Genomic DNA, 22,063 nt, shown 5'->3' on the forward strand with positions numbered 1-22,063 from the left:
TTCGATGACTCTCACGTCTACATCTCCAGCCCCAGTCTCTCTCCTGAGCCCCAGATCTGTCTCTCCAAATGCCTCATAGACAGAACCACCTGAAGTCCCAAAGGCACCTGAAATTCAGAATACCCCAAACTGCTTTTCCGCACTTCACTACTTGATTGGTTGTTTAAGCCAGAAACCTGGCTGCTGTCTCTCCCTCATTATACCTAAATGTGAAGTCTTAAACCTTCTCTCTCTTAAACTTTGTCACCACTGTTGCCACTTCACCCTCCTCATCTGCTACCTGGATTATTGCAAATCACTTCGCAATTCAAGTCCCACTCTTACCACCCCATCCTCCATTGTAGTTCATTCTCCCTGCCGTGGACTTTCTAATAACCCAGATCTCATTTGTGCCTTTTCTGTGTATTGTACTCTGGTACTCCTCATTCCCTTGTGGAAACTGTCCAAATTCATTAGTACGGCATCCAAGAGGCCCCTGATGATCTGACTGGTACCTACTGCCCCAGTTTCATCTTTCATGCTCTGATCATCACTCATGATGAATTCCTTGGAGTCTCCCAAGTTTTGTCCTGCCTCAGTGCTCTTGCACATGTTGGTTGCTGTGCATGGAATGCTTTCCCCTCTGCCAAAGCTAATTCATACTCATCTCTCAAGACTCAGCTTGGGGTTAACTTGTTCCAGAAGCTGCACCTGGCCCCAGATGAGTTGGTTGCCTCATGCTTGCCTGTCAAACTTAACTACATTTTGCTTTACCCATTGGTCATCTTGTTGGTTTCCCTATTAGACTGTGAGCTCCTTGAGGGTGAGAACTTGTCTCTGTAACCCTGGCACATACGGTGATCTTCAGTAAGTGTTTTCAGTGCATGACGGGAAAAAACTGGCCTTGGATCCTAGAAGGAGACTTGAGGCTTTTCGTGTCAGAATGCCTTTTCCTGACAAGCTGTGGCCCTAAAGTCCCTCAAGGTGCAACTCTGATGTTGAACTACAAGTGGATCATGGGACAAACTGGTTTTACTTTAATACATAATAGCATTTCTTCCTCAGTTTTTCCCTTTCCTACTCTCAGATTCTTTTATTGTAGGTGGCCCAAAGAGGACCCACCCCACTGTTCCAGGGATTCCAGGGGGAACTCGGGCTGGGGCAGGAAAAATAGGCCGAATGATTGCTGAGGAAATCATGGAAATTCACAGGCAAGTAACACCTTCTAGTTCGTCGGTTAAACCAGTGGTTCTCAACCCAGGACAATTTTTTCTCTCAGAGGATATTCTGCAACATCAGGAAGCATTTTTCGTCTTCACAACTGGGTGGGAGGTTGCTACTTATCCCATGGATAGAGACCAGGGATGCTGCTTGCTAAATATCCTGCAATAAACAGGACAGTACCCCTTCTCCCCACCCCTAGCAAAGAATTATCCAATCCAAAATGTCAGCAGTGACTAGATTAAGAAATCCTGCCTTAAATAAAGAAGCTAAACCAAAATAGGCCAGAGCTAAAGAGAATTCTTGAGGAGATTTAACTTTCTTACAGCTCAAGGAGCTTCCCAGTGCGGACGGATGTACCTTTACTTTACAGCACTGCAGGAGTAGAGCTGTGAACCATCAGAGTGATCTGGACCTTAATAAAACATTCACTTTTTTTCAGTCAAAGAGCTGCCCAGGATTAGTAGTAGACACCAAGCAGATCAGCTAGTTATTACTAGCTGTCTTGGGGGAAACTTCCTTTCCATATGAAAGAGAAGGAGCTTAGAAGCAGTCCACCTGGGTTTGAGTCCTGGGCGGGTCTCTCTACCTGGCTATGCTGAGACTTACATAACCTCTTGCTTTCTGTTGACTTAAACCATAAAAAGAAAGCACTATTTCCCAAGGATTTTGTTAGGATCATGAGGGCACTCAGGAAAAGTTCCAGGAACATAGCCTGACATACAGTGAATGCTTAAAAATCAATTAAATCTATCTTAAAGAGAAGTCATTGAGAGAGAAGCAGTTATCCTAAGTCTGTCCGAATTTGAGAAATAGACAAGGGGGTAACCAGATTCTTCAGAACGCAACTTAATGTAACATAATGATAAGAAAAGGAGAAAAAGACTGCTGTCACTGGGTTCTCTCAGGAGAATTAAGAGGCTGGCTTGTTTCTCAACTGGCCATGAAGGGGCTGTTATCCTCATAGGTAACACAGTTCTGTTTCAACCCCACAGGATTAGTGGGTGTGACCTCTGCATCAGGAAGGAGATATGACGGTAGTGTGCAGTGTAATCAGGTTCAATCCCTATAGTTTGCATTTGCATACCCTATACTTTGCTTGAGACTATCCAAGAACGGTATCAAACAGCCCTTGACCGCAAGAACCTTAAAATCTTTTAGAAGTCTATTGTCTTTATGTCAATAGGAAAAAGGGAGAGAGTGCATGGGCCAATGCAAGCAAAGGAGGAAAGATTTGAACTTGGCCGTAGCCAGGGTTTGTAATGAGAGTGGATGTTCCCTCTAGAAAAACCAGGCATATTCTTGAGTGGGCACGTGAGTGGCAAGTTCAGGGTCAAGAAACAAGCTACCTAACTGGGCAGTCTTTGTGTAGGAAGGAGCCACAGAGCTATGATGGGAGATTGTTAAGAAACCCAAGAAATGACACCGTGCGGTTTGGACTGGAAGAAAACTCTAAGACCCATTTATTGTAGGATGCTGAGTAAGCGTCCAAAGTCTTGTGTTACGCTTTGTGGAAGTTGCATTGGAATAGGGAGAGATGAAGGTGGTCATGTTTGTTAACCCAGGAATGAGGCCTTATCCTACAGAGATGACACTGCCAAAAGAGAAATCAATAATCTAAGATCTAGGGTTTGAAAATGAAATCAGGAATGATGAAACAGCAATCCCAAGATGAGAAACCCGAGAAAACAGTGGTTTCATAGACATAAGTAGGAAAAGATGGGGGATATTCATCAATTTTTCCATAAGCAATTAGCAGACATTTGTACATGCTGAGAATACATGATATATAGTTGTAAACCGCCATTAAGAAGCTTATCCAGAAAGAAAACTTGTTCACTCACAAATCTAGAGAACTAGGCAGTACAAGAACCAAAAGACTTATGGGCAGTGGAGGAGTGTTCTCTGGATCACCCAGAAGCTGCATTCATCCATGTAGAAGCTGAGAGCCCTGTGGTTACACAACTGGCATCACACTCTCCCTAAACTCTAGCTGCAGTGCCAAGCAATGGCTTCTCTCCTGAGGTCCTTCAGCCTGACAAGTATTTAGGTGGATTTACAGTTCTAAGTCTTCCCTTCTAGAAATCATCTGAGGGATATGCTAGATAAGAAAGGCTGGGACCCATTTTTCATCAACTGCTGCCTTAGAAGTCTCCTCTTACTGTTATTTCTACCTTTTAGAAATAGTATGGAGGACTGGTGCCCTCCATATCCTAAGAGTATTCACTAGCTAAACTGTTTGTAGGGAAGGGGATAAATTATTTGCTGTGGATCAAAGATGGAGGTTGAACGCAGGTCTCCTCCAATTCACCTGGATTCTTTAAGGACATAAAACTGGCCACTTACTTGAAATTCACCACCTTAATGCAGACTCCAATCCAAGGACTTTGTCAGTGAGATGCTTGACTTTAGGGACTGCATTCTAGATCAGGTGCCTGTAGAACAAATCCAGCTTGTCACCTGTTTTTGTAAATAAAGTTATTGTAACATAGCCACACCCATTCATGTCTGTGGCTGTTTTCAAGCTGCAGTGGCAAAGTTGAGCATTTGTGACAGAGACCACGTGGCCTGGAGAGCCTACTTTCTGGCCTTTACAGAAAAAGCACACCAAATCCTATCTAGATCTTCATCCCCTTTCTTACCTTTACGCCTTAACAAAACACACACACTACACTGAAGAAAGAGATCTATCTCTTTTCTGACAGGATAAGAGGGTCATCGCCTTCTAGCTGTGGCTCCAGCCCGTTGAACATCACGAGTACGCCTCCCCCTGATGCCTCTTCTCCGGGAGGCAAGAAGGTAAGACTGATGACTCTTAGCCTAGGTCTGAAATGTTGGGGGTGGGAGTATGGAATTGCAACAGTGATTGCTGAAACAAGTTGAACTACTTTCTCCTTGAAGTAAATGCATCTGTGTGAGGCTGGGTACAAAGCATACTCCTAGGGCTAGGGAGGCTTGTTGACATCCTCAGAGGCTTTCTTCCATGTGAGTGGAAGAACGGAGAAAGAAGAAGGAATGGGGAACTGTGAGTTCATTTAATTGAGGGAGCAATTAAAGAGTTCCAGAGGGAAAGATTATTGAGTACCACACATAGAAAAGTTTCTCATTCTCTGCTAGGAGTTTTCAAGGGATAAAATATTAGTGTCTCGGGCAGGCACTGGAAACAGCAATACCACCAGCAGTGCTTTGGAAATCAAGCCATGCTTTATAGCTGCGGAATACTTGGGGATCTGCTGTCTGGGGGTTCTTGTGGTGTGACAATATTGGATCTAAGCAGTGTATCAACCCTCATGAAGAGCTTGCTATAAGACTACACTATAAATAGGTTTAGGAACCAGTCATTTGTTTTCATCTTTGCCAGAGAACTTACAAGCCTAGGCCCATGTTAATCAGAAATCAGAAATCAGAAATCTGTTTATACCACCTGATGTCAGTAGAGGTTAGGACAGTTCAAAGGCCAGCATTTTGGACACGATGGCTTCCTTCCCCATCTCCTAAAACACATACAAAGAGAGAATATTAGGAATTCACATTGGCAGGACTCCTAAGGCACAAACCATCAAAAGTAGGGCAAGGATTTTCAAAACTGAGCTCCCCAGAGGTTTGTTCATGTTACCAAGAACTGCGATGTTACCAGGTGGGATGGGTGTGGGGGTAGTTGCTAAGGAGAGAGGGTAAGGGCAGAAATTCTGCTTCTACAAGGGCAAGAATACGTCTGTTTTATATAGGAATCTTCTGCAAACATTTCTATTTGAAAAAGGGATTTGCTCCTCCAAAAAAAGGTTGAAAGTCAACAAATTAATGGGTAAGACTACATCGTAAGAGAGACCTGGGTCCGAAGCTTGGCCTTGCCATGTGCTAGTTACGTAATTTTGTACAACTTTCAAACTGTAGTTTTCTTTATAATTGAGCTAATATTGGTTAGGGTAGCCAGCATCTTTGCACATGAGGTCCTATTATGAGATAATGTATGTGAAAGTGCTTGGCCCAAAATACCATTGATAGATGAAGTCTGGGCTTGGTATCCGTGTGCCCCACCGCCCCCACTCCCACACACACACACACACACCCTGCTTGCCAGCTGTCTTCTTAGCTGTTCTTCTGTTATACCTCCAGGTCCTTCTTGCATATTGGATCCACCATCTTCTTACGGTGGTCTTCCAGTCTCTGCTTCTCAAGTTAACTTTTAGGCACTTGACTCCTGGTATTACTAAGGATGCTACTTCTTGGTTTTGAAAGGTTATCATTCCAGAAATAGGCTTAAATATTACTTAAAGAACTTTCATATACATTGTCTCATCTTATCCTCACAACATTAGAGTTACAAGATCCAGGCTCCTCAGCGTTTGTTTATAAGTATGGCCCCAAACTACAATCTTGGGCTCATGACTTCCAATTCTTTTCACATCAGCAGTGATCAGAAATCAAAAGCTGTGCTCAGCATCATAAAGCCCCACCTATTTTTGAGGCATTTATGAAAATCCTTTTCTCTCCTGAGTCCTGGGCAACTGGAGTGAGACACTGTCAAGGAGGGAAGGAAGGAAAGGTGGGAGGAAGGGAAAATGTCTATCATTACTTTTATAAAATTCGTAAGTACACAATCTTTTAATGTTCTGTGACAAAATGAGAAGTATGCATGAAGAGCAGGACTTACAAGAAAAGCAGCTTAAACAAGACAGTTAAAACTGATAGCAGTATTAAATGGTGCACCAGACCCAGCCCTTTCCAGTCACTTTCAAATTTGGCAGGTCCAAAAATGAACCATTTAGCCTGCAGTTGTTCAGTCAGGATCAAGCTAAAAAGGAATCCTAAGTGAGCCTCTGTAGGTCCCAGGAGAGTACTGACATCCAGAAGCACTAAGGCAAATTCAGATAAAGCAGCAGTTCTACAAATGTCATCTGCAGTCTTTTTCCAGAAAGAAGGGGCACAGGATCCCGTGTGCCCCACCCCCCTCACCCCAACACACACACCCTGCTTGCCAGCTATCTTCTTAGCTGTTCTTCTGTTATGCTTTTAAGGTTAACGCTATTTTCTTAATAATGTCAAAACATTAGTTTGCTTTTCCCATCACATCCATCTTTTTCTCTCACAACAAAAAAATAAAAAGTTTAAAACCAGTTTCATTTAAGAATGTCCACCATGTCCAGGTGTGGTGGCTCACGCCTGTAATCCCAACACTCTGGGAAGCTGAGGCAGGCAAACTGCTTGAGTCCAAGAGTTCGAGGCAAGCCTGGACAACATAGAGAAACCCCATCTCTACTAAATAATCTCTGCTAAAAAATACAAAACCTTAGCCAGGTAGTGCAGCTGTAATCCCAGCTACTCGGGGAACTGAGGTGGGAGAATCACCTGAGCCTGGGAGGTCAAGGCTGCAGTGAGCAGAGATTGTGCTACTATACTTCAGCCTGGGCAACTGGAGTGAGACACTGTCAAGGAGGGAAGGAAGGAAAGGAGGGAGGAAGGGAAAATGTCTATGATTACTTTTATAAAATTCGTAAGTACACATCTTTTAATGTTCTGTGACAAAATGAGAAGTATGCATGAAGAGCTTGTGCTACATACCAAAGCATGATATCTGTCTCAAAAACCACTTGTGTGATTAAGTTGTAAGCTGAACTGCATGCTATTTTCATTGGACGCCATTTTTATTGTACACGGGCATTCAGCTTTGGGTATTTAGAAGATATTTTCTTGGAAATGAATGAAGTGAACCTGTCACTTCAAGGAAAATGACAACATTTGTTGCCAGTGATAAAATCTGAGCTTTCAGCAAAATTTGGAATTTTTAGAAAACTTGTATCCACTACTTTGAGCTTGAGATCTTCCTGAAACTTAAAAAAATGTTTTTGGTGAGCTAGGGAGTATTAGCAATGTTAATATTGATGCTGTATAATGAAATGTATCAACATATAGAAGATCTGCATAACTCAGTGAACCAGTATTTTCTAACCAATGCAAGGTATTTCAAAATCACGTAAGGGTAAAAGATCCGTCCTAAGTACCAAGATTATTAATAGAGTACAAAAAATTCATTGATATGGTTTCAGATTCAGATTTGACATTGCAACTCACCTTTAAGAAACTTATACATGTCAAATTTTGAAGTGGTATAAAAAAAGAATACAATTATTTGAAAAGTCTATTAAAATAAGCCTCCCTTTTCCAACTACTTATCTGTGGGAGGTCAGATTTCCTTCATATACTTGAAGTCATATCTAAATAGACTGAATGGAGAAACAGGAGAATCCAGTTGAAAACTACTAAGCCAGACATTAGATTTGCAAAAATGTAAAAGGATAATACTCTTCTCAATAATTTGTTTTGGAAAATAGTTATTTTTCATTAAAATACTATTCATTATTTATATTAACATGTAGTGGGTTTATTACGTTTAAAAAACCTATTAGTTTTAATTTCAAATACAGTAAATATTGATAAATACAGCCTACATAAGCAAAAATTCTTTGGAGTCCTCAATAATTTTTAAGAGTGTAAAAAGGTCCCTAGACCAAAACATTGAACTGTGGAAATAAAGTAAGTTATAATGCCACCTACTGGCAAGGCCTGAAATCACTGCTGCTCCTGAAATTAAGCAGCTACCAAACTGTTTCCTCACGTATATCGATAGGTCTCAAAGAATGGTCTTCTTTAAGACTCAGCCAGGGGAAGCAGCTGGGGGAGTGAGGAAGATTTTGAGACAGAATCAGAGTTCTGCTACTGAGTAGCAGTAATAATTCTCCCCAGTGGCCTTTCTTAAGAACTTAAACCACAGGTTACTGAAGTTGGCACCGGTAGTACAAGAGATTTACTTTTGTTGTTCGACTCCTTAGAACTGTGTCTCTTCACAGCTTGTTAACAACTTCACTTATTTCTTCTTCAGAAATATCTGTCACTGTAAGATGTTTTATTATCTTATAGGGGAAATGCCTAGTTGGGCTCATTGAAGTTTAGGCATTGGTCCTAAAGAAATATGTGGGCATCATGATTCCAGGCAGTTGAAGACTTGGGATTTTATTCAGCCCTTAAGATGCCTCGGTGGGCTCAGTAAAATGAAGAGAAAAGAATAGTCTGGGGACAGGTTTTTTCGTACTATGACCATGTCTGTCTCACAGTTCCTTGTTTGAAATCATCCAATAGAAAGCTGAAGCCATTTGAAGCTTCTCCCCACCCCACCCCATGCATTTCCAACATGGTTCATTTTCCTTGTGGCACTGCTCATGAGACTGATCAAAACTTCATACTTCCCTCCTTCTGTTTGTAGATTTTAAATGGAGGGACTCCAGACATTCCTTCCAGTGGCCTACTACCAGGCCAGGCTCAGGAGAACCCAGGTTATCCATATTCTGATAGTTCTTCTATTCTTGGTAAGTGGCATTATTATTCGTTTCCATTGCAATGAGCTTGCAAAACTTCTGACATAAAGTCAGTTTTAAGAACTGAATTGTATAAAATAAGCTAATCCTAGATAAATTTGATAGGAACAGAATAGAAGTTTAAAATTTGTTTAAATCTCTGAAAAGTTGACTTCAATGTTTGAGTTTTGGTGGAGGTCCAACTTTGTGCCTAGAACTCAAGAGGAGGCTATAGCAACCTAGACATAGGCCTTCTGCCATGTGGGGCATAATCTGTTCGGAGAGAGGACTAATGAAGGTTCAGAGATAATGCCTGGAAGGGTGATTAGTAAGTATATCAGAAGGTATTAAAAGTCATTAAGTGACAAGAGTTTGTTTCTCCCATCACATCCACCTTTTTCTCTACTTGTCTTTCTAGATTTCTTTTTTTCCTAAACTCTCCTTATTTGCCTTTCTTTTTGTAACTCCTCTTAACTGGTTATATCAGAATATTAAAATGAGCTCAACTCAAAGATTTTTAACATTTAAGCCCTTTGTACTTACTTCTAAAATGATTTTAGAAGCTCCTTAGAGCTGTGTCACTTCACAGCTGAACAACCTGACTTATTTCTAATGTATTTTTTAAAAATTGGTGCTTTCCTCTGAAAAACAGCAATAAAAAAAAGCCATGCAGCCCAAAAAGCAGACTCTCACCCTACTATTAAATGTAACTTTATTAAGTGTGCTTAGGAATTGCTAACAATCTAAATATGCTTTTTAAAAAAATCATTGACCAGTCTTTATCTCCTCCCACAGGTGAGAACCCCCACATAGGTATAGACATGATTGACAACGACCAAGGATCAAGTAGTCCCAGTAATGATGAAGCAGCAATGGCTGTCATCATGAGCCTCTTGGAAGCAGATGCTGGACTGGGTGGCCCTGTTGACTTTAGTGACTTGCCATGGCCACTGTAAACACTACATGTTGCTTTGGCAACAGCTATAGTATCAAAGTGCATTACTGGTGGAGTTTTACAGTCTGTGAAGCTTACTGGATAAGGAGAGAATAGCTTTTATGTACTGACTTCATAAAAGCCATCTCAGAGCCATTGATACAAGTCAATCTTACTATGTGTAACTTCAAAGTGGAACTAAGCCTGCTCCAGTGTTTCCTCATCATTGATTATTGGGCTAGCTGTGGATAGCTTGCATTAATTGTATATTTTGGATTCTGTTTGTGTTGAATTTTTTAATCATTGTGCACAGAAGCATCATTGGTAGCTTTTATATGCAAATGGTCATTTCAGATGTATGGTGTTTTTACACTACAAAGAAGTCCCCCATGTGGATATTTCTTATACTAATTGTATCATAAAGCCGTTTATTCTTCCTTGTAAGAATCCTTTACTATAAATATGGGTTAAAGTATAATGTATTAGACAGTTAAATATTTTTAATAAATGTTTCCCTTGTTCTATAAATACTGTTCACATTTCAGATAATTAGAAAAAAAATTCCTACATGTTGCAGGGCAGGGTTATCAGTTTCTACAGTGGATGTTTAAGGACTATCTATGCCAGTAACAGTAACATTTGTGGTGCTATTCTGGCCTTCATAACAATTCTAGGACTTGCATAATTTCTCCATGCTACTAGCTTAGCTGTGTTGTTAAAACAGTTCATTTCTAAATTGTTGCAGTTTTAATATATGTGAGAACAAAGATGTTACTGCTAACACACAAACTTCGAATCCTCTGAAATTATAAATTCAAGATTGTATTTAACAAATTGGCCTCTCTACTGCTGTACCCTCTCTAATACTACTTCAGTTGTTGTATAGTAGCTGACCCCAGTCCCAAAGCACCTAAATATTTGATTCCTGCTTGAATTAGACCACAGAATATTTACAATAGTATTTGCATAAATAATTTGCTAAGCAAAGTAGCATGGTATAATGGAAAAACTGAACTAGTATGAGAAACTGGCTCTGAAACTTAGGGTGACTATATGACCTAGTAAAGTCATTTTGCCCTTCATATCAAGTTGAACTAGAAAATACTCTTTTCAGCTCTAATATTGTTTTGGATATAGTATATTTTATCATTAGTAGGGAATTTAAATGCCTTATCACACATATACTAAAAGTTCCTTGAGCTACTATTGGATTTCTAATAATACTTATACCAATGAGACAGGAAATCATGAGACTAAAAATATAGTCAAGGTGGTTATAAATCTGGTCAGAAACATTAAAACAATGGAATTTTATTTTGATGAAAAACTCGAGTTTACAATCATTTAGTAAATGAACAGCAAACACTTCATTTTCCTATCCCATAACTCTTAAGAAAAAAAGCATTAGTAAATAAATATCTGTGAACAGATTAAGGGTAAGGCAGACTGGATAATAAACCACCTCTGACGTTCATACTCCCTGCATGTGACTCACTCTAAAGGGTGAAATGGCACTGGAGATAACTGAACTTATGGGCATTAAATGTCATCCCGATCACTCAGATAATCCCAAGATAAATACTTTCTGCTCACCAAGGGCAGCAGACTACACAAATTTTACTGGAGGAATACTTTGACAGAAGCACTTACTTAAGTTATATTGTGCATCACAACTATAAAATGGCTTGAACATTTCCATTTAACCACTTCCATTTAACCACCATTTATAAAGTGCAACTATATAATCTGCATTTTATCTGGGGTGTGATGAATATCAATCCAAACTGAAAGTACCCCAGCTGCCAATTTCCACCACTTTTCAAAAGACCTAGATGTGTGAAAAAGGACCATCCCCCATACAAAGAACCAATTTCACAAACCTACTGGTAAACAAATACATTTATATAATTGGAACTTCAAGATGATAGAGTTGTACTCATTTAAAAAAACCACTCAGCTACCTTTGGTCTTTAAAAAAGCCTACACTGCAATATCCTAAACATTGTTATGTGCATCTCACAATGAAGAAGAGTGACCTTGCAGTGCAGAATGAGGAGAGTACAACATCACTGTGAAGAGTAGCATGCTATGGTTTCAAGGAACATCAGCATCACAGCATTGGATTCTGTGCATCAGGATCAAGGTCACTGTTGCCAGAAGGGGGATGGATAGGGAGAATATCCAGCTCATCCACTTGTGGAGTTGGGTGCATGACTACCAGCTGGTCTTGGGGAATGTCTGCCGCAGCTGCTGCAAGGTTGGTGATAGATTTACTCTTTACACACTGAAAGTCTACATGCCGGCTCTTTCCTTCTTCCTTCTCCCAGGACATTCGAATAAACGGTCTTTGGACATAGTTGTAGATCACTTCTGGGCGGCCTCCAGGTCTTTTCTTTACTTTTTCTTTGTAGGTAGGATAACCTGAAAGAAAAAAAGGTTTTAAAAACTGAGGATACACACACACACCCCTCATCCAATTTTGCCTTAGAAAGCTTTTCTGCTATAGATCCTATAGAAACAAAACAAACAAGGGACAACAAAATTCTATCCACCTACTCATCAGTTCAAGAGCCAGAGATGAAAACTCTACTGATATAATTCACAAAATCTTCTGTCATTCTTTAATTACTCAATACACCAACCACCAAGAAAACATTCTTCAAGTAGGAGTATGTTGGAGATGAGTCCCTGGTACAATAGCATGGAGCAGATCTTGGGTCTCTAGCCATGTATCTTTTTTTTGTTTTGAGGATTTTTTTTTTTGACACGGAGTTTCACCCAGGCTGGAGTGCCATGGCATGATCTTGGCTTTCTGCAACGTCTGCCTCCCAGCTTCAAGCAATTCTCCCGCCTCAGCCTCCAGAGTAGCCGGGATTACAGACATGTGCCGCCATGCCTGGCTAATTTTTGTATTTTTAGTAGAGATGGGGTTTCACCATGCTGCCCAAGCTGATCTTGGAACTCCTGACCTAGAGTGATCCACCCGCCTCGACTTTCCAAAGTGCTGGGATTACGGGCATGAGCCACTGTGCCTGGCCTCTAGCTATGTATCTTTATATTCTCATCACAGGATTACCTGGCCTACAGGCCTGTAATTTATGCCACATTAGCCTTCTAGTTTCCTTAAACTTACATCTCATCTTTATATTGCTTTGAGTTTTTTCTTTCCTTTTTTTGTTAAATGGAAAAGCTGTACAGCTCTCTAGGTGGTTCTAGATAATTCTGCATCTAGATCAGCAAAGCCAACATTTTAACCTCCCATATCACTTTAACAATACTACTCCCAACAACCAAGTATTTAATTTACAGTCACATTTCCAAGCAGCGTTCCCTGATTAATAATACCTAATACCTTCCTCTTTTGGAACATAGTCACTGAAAAGTAAGGACAACCCTAGATTTGAAAAAAAATTATTTACTAGTAAGGCCATTTCTCCAAAGATAAACTGTCTTTAAGAAAATATTACAGACTCCTTCCCTCCTTTCTTCCAGTAAGAATTACTAGTTTGGTCCAGGGATTGACAAATTTTTTTCTGTAAAGGGCCAGAGTAAATATTTCAGGCTTGTAGCCCCATGGTTTCTAATAAACCTACTTCACTCTGCCCCTGTAAAGTGAAATCAGCCACAGAGAATATGTAAACAAATGAGCATGTGTATGTTTTTCTTTCTTTTTTGGAGCTGGAATCTCTGTCACCCAGGCTGGAATGCAGTGGTGCTATCTCTGCTCACTGTAACCTCTATCTCACGGGTTCAAGAGATTCTCCTGCCTCAGCCTCTGAAGTCGCTGGGATTACTGAAGCCTGCCATCACACCCGGCTAATTTTTGTATTTTTGGTAGAAACAGGGTTTCATCATGTTGGCCAGGCTGATCTCAAACTTCTGACCTCCAGTGAGCCTCAGCACCCAGCCACATATGTATGTTCCAATAAAACTTAATAAAAAACAGGCAATGAGCTGATTTTGACCCATAGGCCAAAGTTAGACCATAGTTAGAAAAAAACAGAATGGTCTCATATAGTAGGGGATCCACTAATGATTACTATACAAGTGAATGTATGTAGGCATCGTTGGTAGCTAGTACAAACAGTCATGTGTGGAGTATGTGTGTGTGTGGTGGGGGTGAGATAGGTGCAGCAGGTGAACAAAGCTAAAAATCTAAAAACCTGTAGAATGTCTTCATTTCATACTTTTGGTCAATTACCCTCTGAAGGCAGCACCAGAGATCAGAAAGGTCTCCATCACCATTCCCTTGTCCTTGATTCCTCCTGGACTATTAGAAAGACTTTAAATTTCCCATCTCCTTGTATTCTATCCTCCACACACAATCACCACTCTAGATAAATGTAATCATATTACAATACTTGCTTAAAAACTACCAATGGTTTCCTCGGTGCTTAAAGGGAAGGACTATACTCCTTAGAATATTATACAAGGCTTTTTTACAACCTGGTTCCAATCTACTTAACGTTATCTACTATCATGCTATACTCTTAACTCTAAAGCTCTTAAATATACCTGCCACATTAAGCTTTCCTCTAAATATGCTTTTACACAAATTGTTCTGCTGCCTGTTCCCCCTCAGCCCCCTTACCCCTGCGCTCCGCTCCACCTCCTTTTATCACTGGCAAATACATTAAGATTCTCCACACAGTTAATCATTAGCTTCTTATGGTCCACAGCACTACCATGTCAACAATACTTAACAGAACTAAATTGTAATTACTGTTTTGTATGTCTGACTCTCTCACTTAAATAACAAGTTTCTGTATGGCAAAGCCAGTGTCTTTGTTGGTGTATCCTCAGTGCCTAGCATAGTACCTGATACACTGCAGGTGCTAAACAAATATTTGAGCAAAGAGTGAATGAACTACCAAGACATACCAATTACAAGTAATAACCTCTTCCATTATCCATCTTATCAGAACATTTTTTCCTTTAAAAAGACAGTAAAATCACCACTTTGGAAGGCTGAGGCAGGTGGATCATGAGGTCAAGAGATCAAGACCACCTGGGCCAACATGGTGAAACCCCGTCCCTACTAAAAATACAAAAAATCAGCTGGGCGTGCTGGCATGCACCTGCAGTCCCAGCTACTTGGGAGGCTGAGGCAGGAGAATCACTTGAACTTGGGAGGCAGAGGTTGCAGTGAGCCAAGATTGCACCACCGCACTCCAGCCTGGTGACAGCAAGACTCCAACTCAAAGAAAATAAATAAATAAATAAAAATAAAGTAAAATAAAGTCTGTCCCTGACTTGGAGATTTACCAACCTATTCAAGTCAACAGTTCATGATTTAGCAGCTACTGCACCACAGAATTGTAATGCCAGAGTGCTACCGTAAAGGTGGTTATGGTCTATTGGGAGTGATTAAATTGTTCATAAAGTCAAAGAACATTCCAAATAGCAAATATGCGTACCTAAGAGAAAGTGTTACAGCAATGGTGGAAGTGTAAAGAATTCAGAAGATGAATGAGATTCCAGTGGACTAAAATAGAAAAAGCTACTTCAAGGCCTTCCTTAAATCTTAATGGATGAGCAAGACTGGGATGAACAGGAACATGGGGAGCACAATGTAGGCAGAGAGAATATTATGCTAAGCAGAGAATGGCATCAGGTAAGATACAAAGGCAGGAACATAGAAGATGGTTTAGGAGACCCTAACACACATATGACTGGAGCAGAAAGTGTATTGGTAAACACCTGGAGGTAACATTAGCAGACAGATTATGGTCAAATGGGGGAGAGTCATGTGTAAATTCTACTCTTTAATAAAGAGTAAATTATACTTTTTATTAAACGAAAGGAAGCTCAGATTTTGTCCAATGTTAGTTTGTTAAAATTTTGCACAGAAAATTTTGTATGCAGGTCCAGAAACATGGAATTGGGAAATCAGAGGTTCTGTAAACAGGTGGACTTTCAATGATAAGAGTCAGTCCTACTACTGTCTTGCCATTCCTGCCCAGGATGCAGAGGGTAAAATAATTCACAATCCAATCCAATTAAAGACTTTATTTCTTTGTCTCAAATTTCCTATATTCTATGGGAACTGTGATTCCACAATTATTTAGAATTTGTTCCCTTAAACTTCAGGTTCTAAGTCTCAGTCAATTATTCTGACAGAAGAGAGCTTTCCACTGAGTTCAGGACAAAGGACTAATGACGGGAGTAAGGCCACATCCAATATGGTCTGCTAGATGGAGCAGCAGTAGTCCTAAACTGCCTTAAGAACCCAACCCTTGGAGGTCGAGAGATGTTGTTCCATTAATGGACAGGTGAAACAAACAAAATGAAAAACCCCAAAGAAGTGCCTTTCAGTGGAATTGTAGTGTGTAGAATGATTTAGGTAAGAATTATTTGTGCTTTCCCACTTTGGACACATTTGTGTTTAACAACACCAACAAAACCCAAAAGCCTACTTAAAATTAAGCAGAGGAGGCCTTAGATAGGTCTGACAATAGCAGTGTCTCAATATGAATATGGGACCACAGTGCTAAGATTATTGTTTGAATACTTCCAGCCTTATATTGCATCATCTTTTCTTACACATCCAAGTTCCCTCCTGTCCTCATGTCTCTTACACACCAACCCAATCTAGCTCCCATAACAGCGAACACGCTTAATATTCTAATAAATTTTTTTTAAAATTTTAATTTTTTAAATTGCATTTTAGGTTTTGGGGTACATGTGAAGAACATGCAAGACTGTTGCATAGGTACAAACATGGCAGTGTGATTTGCTGCCTTCCTCCCCATCACCTATATCTGGCATTTCTCCCCATGCTATCTAATAAATTTATTTTAAGTGACTTGGGATTGTAATGGCAGCGGCATAGAAATGGTGGAGGAGGATAGTAACAAAATGGCTAACTTGGAAATCGCAACGTTTTTTCTCTGATCCCAGGAAAGTCTCAACTCAACATCTGGTGGGTTATGACTATTCTACTTATTTTTCAAGAGGTAAAGTAATATACTTAATGAGAAAATACAGCTACTGGTGTACATATTAGTTGAGAAAAAAAGTATGCTTCAGTACATAGAAGCAGTTATTGAAGAAAAGAACAGACGAGCCTGGTTAGTGACTGTCCTACCAAAGTTAAGCCCAGTAACATAGACTATAGTACAGAGACAAATAATATTCACTATTTAAATGGAAATTTAAAATACCAGCTGATAAATGTAAAAGGAATGATAAATTCAAAAATTATCATTTTGCAATCCTTAATGAAATTACAGATTCAAGCAAAAATTATCAATTAGTATTTAAAACCTTTAGGTAATGATTAGCAGGGAGCTGAACATTCTGAGTGTCAAAATAATACCACATAAAGAAACAGCTTGATCTTCTAAGGGAGAGATCAGGTTGTCAACCACAGATATGGTTTGGCTCTGTGTCCCCACCCAAATCTCATTACAAATTGTAATCCCCAAGTGTTGGGAGAGGAACTCGGTGTTTGGATCATGGGGGTGGTTTCCCCCATGCTGTTCTCGTGACAGTGAATTCTCACGAGATCTGATGGTTTAAAACTGTATGGCAATACCCCTTTCACTCTCTCTCCTGCCACCAGGTGAAGAAGGTCCTTGCTTCCTCTTCACCTTCTGCCAAGATTATAAGTTTCCTGAGGCCTCCCGGTCATGCTTTCTGTTAAGCCTGCGGAGCTGTGCATCAAATAAACCTCTTTTCTTCAAAAATGATCCACTCTCAGGTAGTTCTTTATAGTAGTGAGAAAATGGACTAATACACTGACTAAGTCTTTCAATCTGACTTACAGTTTATAGAAATTACAGAAGAGAGGGAATAAACTGAAGGACACATCAAGGAAATAATAGGGCAAATCCAGAAGTGGGACCTTCTACAAGACAACTGGCCCAGACTCTTCAATAGGACAGTATCATAAATAAGGAACTATTCTAGAGTAAGAAATTTAACAAAACAAGCAGTTAGTTGCAAGATGTGGTCCTAGACTGAATCTTGGTTTAAAGAAAACAGCTAAAAGGAAATTTTGGGAGACCATTGGGAAATTTTAATGTGGACTGATTCAAAGCAAGTATTCTTAATTTTGTTGGGTATGTTAAAATATTTTTTTAGAGCTGCATATTAAAATATTTTAGAAGTGAAATATTTTATGTATATATCAGATATATATATATTATATACACACACATATATATAATGTACTATTTTAAATGAATTTTTTATAGGGTTAATTGTAAATAGTTACTAGGTCCTTACAATTATATGAAAATTATTTTAGGAGTATAGCTCAATGATTTAGAGCACTGCTATTATCTCCCTGCGACAGAGAATGAAGTATTCCCTTCCATAACTAATTTACATGTAGCTTTTCCATAAGTCATTCATTTACTATTTGAGAACCACTTATACCTAGGAACTAGTCCACATGTTAGGTATGCAACATGCAACTTGACTTCTCTTAAGGAGCTCACAGTCCATGACTAGAGTATTATATAGCAAATTATTTTAAGGAACAATTTCACAGAGGTTCCAACAAGGTTTCAGAGGATTTGAAGGATGAGTAATAGTAACCATGTAGAGAAAGAGGAAGTAGAGTGGGAAAGAAGTGATTTCTAGTAAATAATATTTGATTATCACAACTATCCTCTAATATATACAGAGTATTATACTCACTACAAAGATAAAGGCAATTGATGCTCAGAAAGGCTGAGAGACTTAAGACACTTGGCCACTATACTCCTTACCATGGCCTTTAAGAGCCTGCATCTTCTGATCCTACTTTATCTCTTCTACTAACTTTCATACCAACTACATCTCTTCAAATTTTCTCTGCACTCATTATAACAGCCATGTGTGTGTTTTCTGTACCACAAATATAGTAAGCACATTCCTACTTCAACCCTTTTGCACTTGCTATTTTCTCTATCTAGAGCCATTTTTGTCACTAGGCCTCAACTTGAAGGTCTTCTTCTCAGAGGCCTTCCTTGTCCTCCCAATCTAAAGTAGATCCCAGTGCCTTCTCTCTAGGTCTAAGACCAAGTAGCTAAATCTCATTGTTTGCAAAGTGACGGACTAGGGCACCGGGACCAATGCTTCACATATCAGCAATCCCACTGCTTTTAAAGCCCAAAGTCTCTGCCCCATCCCACACAAAAATCCTGTTTCTGGTTATTTTTCCTATGTATCTCAGCAGCCCATTACTATTCTCCAGCAGTTCAACCAGGTAGGTCAATGATCAACACTATTATCTTCATTATCACCATCATAAACATATACTGCAAACTTACTATGTACTAGCCACTGTTTTAAGTGTTTTTCAGGTATTAATTCATTCTATCCTTACAAGAATCTTATAAAGTACTCATTAATGCTCCCATTTTAGAGGAAGAAACTGAGGCACAGAGTTTTTAAGTGCCATGGCCAAGGTCATACAGCTATTAAGTCACAGGATTTGAATATAAGTAAACTGGCTACATAGCTTTACTCTTTACATTGTCATGTTATATCAAGAAAGACACTTTGCTCTTCTTAAGGGTCTTTTAAAATAAAAGAAGCATCTGATAAATCATATGGAAAAGTTCTTTTAATTCATAAAGCTACCTAAAACTCTATGCATTTACAAAAGATAAAAGAATTTCATAATTTGTATTTACCTTAAAAATAAGCTATTATCATACTTTTAAGACAGGTAAGCTACCAATGCTGCTTTTTCATGAATATCCAGAAAGTAATTTTTAATTCTATTGGGCTTCAACGATCACTACTATCCAATCATCCTGGTTTAAAAGCCAATAAAAGGAAAATGCATATATAAACTCTACTCATAGAGTAAATTTGTGATTATTGCTACATCCTTAAGATTTACTGGTATTTTAAGATAAATATTATTTTAGGTCTTAGTAAGGACCGTATCTGTCATAAAGTCACATGCAGAAAGATGAGGCCAAAAGGCTATCTTTAGCTCCTCAAATGAGTCTTCTTTATTAGCCCTGCCAATCCTAAGGGGATGTACATATATGAAACAGTCCTGCCAATCCTATGGGAATGTACATATATGAATGTCCACACATACCACATGGGCTTTAACAAAAATGAATAAGGGCAAACTATGGCAGAAAAAGACAAATTCATATCTCTGTATCACTAGAGAATCTTACAGAATAATAATTTCTAATGGCCTTTTATCTATCTTCTCAGATAAGTGCAGCTGATTTTGGTATTTATAGGTCTACTGCCTAAGCATGTGGTAATCATTTTTCAGAGTTTTTCTCAAAGTATTCAAACTATATTCTAAATAAGATCCAATAGTTTTAATCTTTTTTTAAAAAAGAAAATTAATAGAAAATAATGAAAATGTCTTACCTTCTATTCCCAATCTAATCTTCTTAAGACCCCTCTCCTTCAAAACTGACTTGGCCACATCTCTGTTTTCAATGTACTTGAAAAATCTATATAATTTTGTGCTATAAATAACTAGAAAGAAAAGACAAAAATATTCTTGTATTAAAATTAAAGGATTTAGAGATGAACTTAAATTTATCTTGCTCATCAAAGGGGCCTAACAGTCCTAAAAGCCCAAATAACGGATGCAGTAATGCCAAAGGATGACTAGCCAACATGACAGGGCAATATTCAGTATAGTTAATGTAGAAGCAAATGTCTACTTAAGTGAAAACAAGAAAAGCTTTGACAACCAATCAGAAAACCCAATCCATAGGAACACTCTCCTTCTGAAAGATAAATCATCTATACATTTATTGGAATAAGATCTGCCCCAAGTTTCAAATAAGAGAATCCAAAGAAGATATCAATGTCGATCATTATCAAGCAAAGTAAAGGACTTTGCAAAGATCCCTACAAGGCCTAGTCTAGAGGTGGGGAAAAGCTGCCTTGTCAAAGAGTACAAAACAGACACATTTTACATTTCATGGATTGAGCAACTATTAATAATTTCCCAAAATGCAAAGACCCTCCCCACAAACTGTTTTTCATTCAGGCGAACAGCCCCATTTAATACTGATGTTAAAAATGGCAGATTCGAGCAAGTTCTGCCTAGGTTAGTCTGTTTAGAGCAAACTGGCTTTGCAAAGGACAGATATTCCACTGACAACATGTTGAGTCTTCCAAATGTGCTGAGAACTTCAGGGAGTTAGACTGATGGACATTCCTCGCCTTCTCTCTTTCAGGTGGAGTTATCTCCCTTAAAAGATGAACTGCAAAGGTTTTTTCAAAAAAAGAAAAACACACTCACAAAACCAAATATGCTGGTTTAAGAGCCAATAAAAGGAAAATGCGTATATAAACTCTACTCATGGGGTAAATTTGTGATTATTACTACATCCTTAAGATTTACTGGTATTTTAATATAAAGATTATTTTAGATCTTAGAAAGGACAGTATCTGTCATAAAGTCACATGCAGAAAAATGAGGCCAAAAGGCTATCTCTAGCTCCTCAAATGAATCTTCTTTATGTTGGATAATCTTGACACAAAATAAAACATATTTAGACAACTAAGTAAACATGTTTTCAGGCCTTTCACGCTTCAAAGCTTAAGATAAAAAACAAGAAAACAAAAAGAAATATATTGAAGTGGAAAAATTCTACAATGGAAAAGAAAATATCAGGTTTATTATAATTCCTTTATCACTATAACATCATTTCTATGTTCTATGGTTGGCTATACTTTCTTGAAGTCAAACCTTCTGAAAAGTAAAATATAAGTTTGTTCATTCCTTTTCCTTAACAGAAAATAATTTAGTATACTTCTTTTAATTTTGGCAACCTTTCATTTTTCTTGGGTTTTGTTCAACTTTTTATTCCACATATTACAGAAAAACATTGTCAGTAAAGAGCCTAGGACTGAGGAAACAGCAACAGAAATGTCTATTACTACAACTATCCACAAAGAAATCACAACACTCATTTAAGTACATCATGCAAAAGAAATATCTCAATGCAAACTCTGAAAAGTGCTACCATAACTGTGTTAAATAATCTTTCAAAAATCTCTTTTAGAAGTAAAAAAGAATGCCATTTGGAGTCTGTTTTGTTTTGATTTTAGAAAAGTATATGTAAAATGGAAAAATCAGAGATAAGTGTTTTGGTACTTCCTATATTAAACCCTAATCCTTACCAAGTCAACAGACTAGAGTACAGAAGAAGATGTTAGGCTTTTTTATTCAGTTCCTAGAGTCATTCTTTCAATTCTTCCTTATTTATGAAACTGGTCAAAAATACTAATATCAGATTCATCAAGAAAAATAACAAAAAAATAAGAAAAATGTTAGCGATTGCTGCTCATGATAGGCCATTTTGGTCAGAAATACCCCAAAGAACTATAGTTCTACAAAGCCTTATGAAGGGTCATTGTATCCTTGATGAAAATATGTATGTTGAAAAGAACACCTTGGAACTCAATGTTATCCTCAAAATCAATGAGTTAAAACTTCTAAATTTATATAAAAATAAAAATTCCTTTTTTAAAAAACACTGTTTCTATAAAGGAACTAGTTATCCAGGATGCTTTTAAATACAAAGAAAAAAATCTATCAAAATCCAGATAGTCAACAAAAAGCTAACCACTTATGTGTATGGCATGGGCA

General features: G+C 38.5%; 2 protein-coding genes across 27 annotated transcripts in view; one reads left to right on the forward strand and one right to left on the reverse strand.

Annotated features, from left to right (window-relative positions):
* Positions 1–10,014, forward strand: part of ARNTL (aryl hydrocarbon receptor nuclear translocator like) — a 110,098-nt gene extending 100,084 nt beyond the window's left edge. For 8 of the 14 annotated variants that reach the window (XM_032240814.1, XM_032240801.1, XM_032240806.1 and 5 more), the window contains 4 exons: positions 1,067–1,190; positions 3,906–3,999; positions 8,462–8,564; positions 9,348–10,014. In XM_032240814.1, the coding sequence (XP_032096705.1) occupies positions 1,067–1,190; positions 3,906–3,999; positions 8,462–8,564; positions 9,348–9,508 (482 nt within the window). In that variant the 3' untranslated portion in view covers positions 9,509–10,014. The remainder of the gene's footprint in view (positions 1–1,066; positions 1,191–3,905; positions 4,000–8,461; positions 8,565–9,347) is intronic. The other 6 variants (XM_032240815.1, XM_032240816.1, XM_032240807.1 and 3 more) reach the window with 1 other exon arrangement.
* A 753-nt stretch (positions 10,015–10,767) lies between these two features.
* Positions 10,768–22,063, reverse strand: part of BTBD10 (BTB domain containing 10) — a 74,914-nt gene continuing 63,618 nt past the window's right edge. For all 13 annotated transcript variants that reach the window (XM_032240830.1, XM_032240825.1, XM_032240828.1 and 10 more), the window contains 2 exons: positions 19,822–19,932; positions 10,768–11,907 (listed from right to left, as the gene is read on the reverse strand). In XM_032240830.1, the coding sequence (XP_032096721.1) occupies positions 11,597–11,907; positions 19,822–19,932 (422 nt within the window). In that variant the 3' untranslated portion in view covers positions 10,768–11,596. The remainder of the gene's footprint in view (positions 11,908–19,821; positions 19,933–22,063) is intronic.

The sequence above is a fragment of the Sapajus apella genome, unplaced genomic scaffold (genome assembly GCF_009761245.1).
Source record: "Sapajus apella isolate SASKATOON/1434 unplaced genomic scaffold, GSC_monkey_1.0 scaffold47, whole genome shotgun sequence".
In the NCBI taxonomy this organism is placed as follows: domain Eukaryota; kingdom Metazoa; phylum Chordata; class Mammalia; order Primates; family Cebidae; genus Sapajus; species Sapajus apella.